General features: G+C 36.4%; 1 protein-coding gene and 1 non-coding gene across 2 annotated transcripts; one reads left to right on the plus strand and one right to left on the minus strand.

Annotated features, from left to right (window-relative positions):
• The first annotated feature begins 486 nt into the window (after nucleotides 1-486).
• TRNAS-GCU (transfer RNA serine (anticodon GCU)) lies at nucleotides 487-568 on the plus strand. Its single transcript has one exon. It is a non-coding gene; the product is annotated as a tRNA-Ser (tRNA).
• A 506-nt stretch (nucleotides 569-1,074) lies between these two features.
• On the minus strand, nucleotides 1,075-4,242 carry LOC114731344 (probable LRR receptor-like serine/threonine-protein kinase At3g47570). Its single transcript, XM_028918486.1, has 3 exons — nucleotides 3,624-4,242; nucleotides 1,584-3,578; nucleotides 1,075-1,445 (listed from the first exon to the last, which is right to left on the minus strand). The coding sequence occupies exons 1-3, from the start codon at nucleotides 4,240-4,242 to the stop codon at nucleotides 1,075-1,077; spliced, it is 2,985 nt and encodes a 994-aa protein (XP_028774319.1).
• Between the last annotated feature and the right edge of the window lie 1,638 nt (nucleotides 4,243-5,880).

Below are 5,880 nucleotides of genomic sequence, written 5' to 3' on the forward strand. Positions count from 1 at the left end.
GCAACGAAGTTCCTTTAGTTTGCTTTGGCCACATGAAGACAAAAATTAATGGGTGCATGCATCGTTTATGCTAGCTATAGTTTTTTAAATTAATTTTCATCTCAAACAGTAATTATCCGATTAAGAGAGGAATCGATATTGAAACTCACACTTTAATTTTCTATTTTAATCCTTTTCTGTATCCCGCAAAAGCCAAAAATAATATGGACGATCATCAGCTCCTTCACGCTTCAGTTTTAATCAACCATCAATCCCTGTTTTAGTTTTATTTAAAATCCATTTTTTATTTATCATTATCATTATTTAAAAAAATTTGATGATAAATTTATTAGAAATTATTTAAAATGAGAGTTATAATAATTTTTAATGTATTTTATTTTTAATATATACTTTTGTTTTGAAGAAATTAACCATTTTGGACGATTCTCTTAAAAATGGAAGAAAAAAGCTTTAAGTAAGAAAGTGAAAAGTCCTATGTCACAAACAGTCGCTTTGGCCGAGTGGTTAAGGCGTGTGCCTGCTAAGTACATGGGCTCTGCCCGCGAGAGTTCGAATCTCTCAGGCGACGTTGGTTTCTTTTTCCCCGGCTATTATTCTGTTAATTATTATTATTAATCTGGATATTGAAAAATCTGTTCAAACTTAAATGCCTTGTTTCGTGGGACCCACAAAATAACATAACATGAGATCTTAGTTTTTCCCCTCCATCGAAAGCTTCATTTTTCTTTTCTTCATTGTTTGTCAGTTGAACCCCATTAATCTGACTGACATTTGAATGAGTCTTTCACGTAATCATTAGTTTTATGCGCTGCTCCTTTGCCTATGTTTTTCTTGGTGGGGGCGTCGGGGAAGATTGCCTCGTTTAGTCTAGAAATTTGAAGAGACAAAAGCAGAGTGCTTCTTGTTTCCAAGATGTTTATTTAACTGCTCGCTTCTAGATATACAGAAGAAATAGAAACAAAGGAACCATGAAATGATAAAATAGAAATGCGTATTCAACTGCTTGCTTCAACAATGAGCATTATTTCACTCTCAGTACAATTCAGCTAAATAAAACTAATGCTCAGGTGGGTTCTAGTTTTGATTGAGTTTGGAAAGATTGTCTCTAACAATTTTTAATTTTGTAGCAGCATCTTTCATCTTAAGACGTTCATCTGGAGAATCTGCAGTGCAGGATAACCCAACTCCCAGAATTCCATTCACACAATCAAGTTGTAGACTTGGACCTCTATCAGCAAGGCCATTGTGAAAAATGTGGGACAAAAGCTGAGGATCTATGACTTGCAGAGTCTTGTCAGGGAATGCTGATTGCACCCATCTTGTTAAGCTCAGGCCACCTGCGAAGTGATCATCTGTTGGACTTCTCCCAGAAAAGAGTTGCAACAATATAATTCCAAAACTGTATGTATCTCCTGCTGCCGATGGTTTTTCTCCCCATCCATACTCTGCATTCATGTCAGTAAAGCATGAGACCAATAACTACAAAATACTAAATGATTACTTTATTAGTCTCTAGAGTTTCCCTTAACTTTTGGTTTGATTTTCATTCAAGATACGCAGATAAAATTATGAAGTTGCCATACCTGGAGGTATGTAACCGATTGAACCTCTTAGAACATGAGTGGAGCTTATCGAGACCTGATTAGTTGGTCTCTCAATCATAAGCCTAGCCAATCCAAAATCACCCACCTTAGCAATCATATCTTCACACAAAAGAATATTGCTTGGCTTTAGATCACAATGCACAATAGGAGTTTCACTGTCATCATGCAGATATTCCATTGCACAAGCAACATCAATAGCAATGTTCAGTCTCTCCAGAAGATTCAACCCATTCCCATTTGCATGCTTTATCTTTCCCTTGATCCAATCTTCCAAGTTGCCGTTAGACATGAACTCGTAAACCAAAGCCAGAAATTCTTTGTTCTTGAAGTCTATACTAGAACATGATGTGATTAGCTTAACCAGATTTCGATGCCTTACATTCCTTAAAGCCTCACATTCTGCATAGAAACTCTTCAAGGAGCCTGATCTCGAAGTATCTAGGACTTTTACTGCTACAGCATTCTCTTCACTGAGATAGCCTCTATAGACCGAACCAAAGCTTCCAATTCCCAATAAATTTTCTTGGCTGAAGTTTCTAGTTGCTCGTCGAAGCTCATCATAAGAGACCATTGGATGATATGGCTTTGCCATTTCAAGTGGTGTTATTGCCTTTGTTCTACGGCTTCTCACATATAATAGCAAGCCCAAAATGAAACATAGTGTGAATGTTACCACAACAGGTATGGTGATATAAATTATGAGCATCTTTCTTCCACGCCCTTGAGTAACACATGATGAGAGCAAACAGAGTTTTTCATTTCCTTCAAAATGGAAAGAAGAGATATTCTTGAAAACTCCAGCACTGGGAATGACTCCTTCTAAGTCGTTATAAGAAAGGTTCAATAACCGAAGGGCATTTAGATTTTGAAGTTCAACTGGAACAGATCCAGAGATTTGATTGGAGGAAAGGTCTAGAATTTCCAAGCCTCTGATGCTTCCAAGAGCTTTGGGAATAAAACCAGAAAACATATTTCGTGCCAAAAATAGATTTTCTAGGCTTAGACAATTGCTGATTGAGCTGGGGATTTCACCAACTAAAAGATTGTCTGAGAAGTCTAAGGTTGAGACTTTGATCAAACTCCCTACTTCTTGAGGCAAAGAGCCACTTAGAAGGTTCTTAGACATGTTTAAAATTGTGCTAAGAGATGAGAGACTGAGTACTTCTCTAGGTATGCTTCCATTGAGCTTGTTGTGAGATAAGTCCATGAAGACAATATTCTGAAAATCCCCAAAACTTGAAGGTATTTCACCCCCAAGCTGATTGCCAGACAAATAAAGCCTGTTCAACATTTGGAGACGTCCAAGGGAGTTTGGAATGCTTCCAGATATCTGATTCCCTGCTAGGCTAAGCTCCTGTAGTTTCTCCAGTTGGCTTAACTCGAAAGGAATTTCTCCTGAGATTGCATTGTAACTCAAGTTTAGTAAACTCAAGCCTCTAAGATTCCCAATTGAGGGGGGTATGTTTCCATGGAAACGATTCCCTCCCATGTATAATTTGGAGAGGACCTTGGAGAAATTTCCAATAGTCTCTGGAATTACACCTTCCAACCTATTGCCATCAATTGCGAGAAAGCTCAAGAGGGTGCAGTTTGCCAATGAAGCAATGAACTCCAGGCCTCCATCTTTTGAGCTTACTATCCTGTTATACCCTATATTGTACATACGAAGGAAGGGGAGATTTCCAAGACCTGGTGGCACCGTTCCTTCCAAAAGGTTGGATGCCATGCGAATAACTTGAATGTTGGTGAGATTATGCAAAGACCAAGGAATTCTACCTGTGAATCTATTAAAGCAGATATTGAACACTAGAAGTTTTGGAAGTCTGTGACCAATATCCTGAGGAATAACACCCCAGAAATCATTGTCAGCTACAGCCAAGTTAACAAGGGAAGATAAGTTATATATAGAAGAAGGAATAGCCCCAGTGAGATTGTTAATAGTGAGATCAAGCTCAATTAAGTTCTTGAGCCAACCTAATTCACTGGGAATCCCACCACTTAGAGTGTTTGTGCCAAAACTGATATTTGTAAGAGATGAAATGTTCCCTAGAGTTGGTGGAACTACACCGTATAGTCTATTGCTTCCCATTCTCAAGACTTGAAGCTTTGTTAAGCTGTCAATATCCTGAGGAATTTGACTGACTATATAGTTGGAGGATAAGTTGAGTGTAACGAGGTTGGCCAAGCGAGTGATGTTTGAAGGAAGCATGCCCTCTATTCTGTTAGAGCTCAAGTCTAGAGATCTTAACCGAATGAGATGGCCAATTTGGTCTGGAATCACTCCTGTGAATTGGTTTCCCCGCAACTGGAGGGACTCAAGAAAAGAGAGATTACCTATACTTGGGCTCAACTGACCTGAGAGCCTTAAGCCCGAAAGATTCAAGTCTATAACTCTTTGACGAAGCCTGTTGCAGGTTACACCATACCAGTTGCAGGGGGATGATGAACTCTGGTTCCAAGAAGATAAAGGGTGAGGAGGATCAATATTACTCAACTGAGACTTAAACGAGATCAAAGCTTCTGTATCTGTGGCAATGTCTAGAGCGGTTGATGATGATATACAGAGAAAAAGGACGTGGCTAGCTAAAGGAAAAATACATAATCCAAAATGAAGCGACATATGAGAAAAGAAGCCCATACTTAGTCTTTTGGCTTCCATGGATAGCATGGAGGTTTTTTATATCCACTAACCCAGATGCGTATTTGTAGAGTTAGTTAATGCGATCTCCATGTGGACTGAACTTCTCAACTTGTCCATATGCCTATTCCACTCTGACAGCGCAATGAGCCCCGGAAGTCTTCGCTTTAATCAATTCACCTTTACATGGCAAGAAGAAATTTCAACGACGTGAGTGTTCAAGAATCAATATGTCGAACAATCTCTATCTAATTCAAGTTACTGTTCAAAAGTTTCCCACGAGACCGGATTTATTGCGTGTACATATGTGCATCCACTAAGACTAGGCGAAATAGTCCCTTATATTGCTGCCCAAGATGGACTTGGCAATCTCCTCCAACTTTATTTTTTTTTTTTTTTACAAAAAAGTTTAGGTGAGTTGGGTTCCGGAGGTTCACTAGGACTAGGACATGCCTCTAAGCTCAGAGAGCGCTTGCAAAGCTCACCAGGATCAGGACATGTTTCTAGGCTCAGAGAGTGCTTACAAATCGCCCACCAACAAAGTCTTCACATCGGCTGCAGTAGGATTTGAATTCACGACCTTGTAGATTATAAACTGACTCCTTACCAACTGGATCAACTCTTGTTGGTCCTCCAACTTGATGTTAGAGAAAAATCTCCCTCAAAAGGTTGATATATATATATATAGAGAGAGAGAGAGACGGAATCCCTTTCACATAATTTTCAAAGGTGTACGAAAACAAATCCATGGAAGCTGTTGAAGAGGATGGGGTTGAAAATAGTACCTCTTAGTGAATTCAATGCCCATAATTGTAGGTTGATGATCAGATGTGGGTCATCTAAATTTAGGTTATAAAATCCATTGACTGGGCAATTATTCAAGTCTGTGAGGTACTGGAGAGCAACATGTATCGCTCCAAGTGGATTTTCCCTTTCACGGCAATCACTTAATAAATTTAAATGTTACTTAATAATTATCATTTAATCACATGACTTGCTTTTTGTCCAAAATTAAAAGACCATTTTAATACAATTTTGATTTTTTATACTATTAAATCGATTGCCATATTACAAATTTAATTAATTTCATAAATATAATGTTTTAATAAATTGAAATGTTTCATTTTATTTATTTATTAAAACTTACCTATGATGTAATCTTTTAAATATATATGTGGGCTGAAAGTGTTTTGCAATCATATATATGTGTGTGTGTGTGCGCGCGTTTCTAATGAAATTATAAAGTTATAAAATGATATAATTTTCAGATTCATGTATTAATATTATAATTTAAAATTTTTAAATATATTTCATAAAACGTATCTTTCTTAAAAAAAGTTACTCAACTTTTTGATCAAGTTTTTTTTAATATTTTAAGTTACTTAAATTTTGTCTATATTTAGTAAAAATATGAAATAGAATATTAATAAATATTAATGTTAAAAGATAAATTATATATTTAGTATAATTATGGGTAATTTAGTAAACAATATTTATTCTAATATGGGTTTTAATTAAAAATAATATATTTTAAGAATATTTTTAATATATTATTCTTTAACGTTATTAATGGTTTAAACTAAAATGTATGCTTTTAAAATAAAAGAGAGGTTTGTGTACTTAAAATAAAATAAAAAG

The sequence above is a fragment of the Neltuma alba genome, unplaced genomic scaffold (assembly GCF_004799145.2).
Source record: "Neltuma alba isolate B1F8T4 unplaced genomic scaffold, ASM479914v2 tig00012824_pilon, whole genome shotgun sequence".
NCBI classification, from domain to species: domain Eukaryota; kingdom Viridiplantae; phylum Streptophyta; class Magnoliopsida; order Fabales; family Fabaceae; genus Neltuma; species Neltuma alba.

Bases quoted from the DNA above. Each gene is read 5' to 3' on its own strand.
- LOC114731344 (XM_028918486.1), bottom strand. From the start codon at position 4,242: ATGGGCTTCTTTTCTCATATGTCGCTTCATTTTGGATTATGTATTTTT. The intron at 3,579-3,623 runs GTTTTGGCACAA...CCAGTGAATTAG, and splicing joins TTCATCTCTTACAAATATCA to GTTGGCTCAAGAACTTAATT. The intron at 1,446-1,583 runs GTATGGCAACTT...ACATGAATGCAG, and splicing joins AATCGGTTACATACCTCCAG to AGTATGGATGGGGAGAAAAA.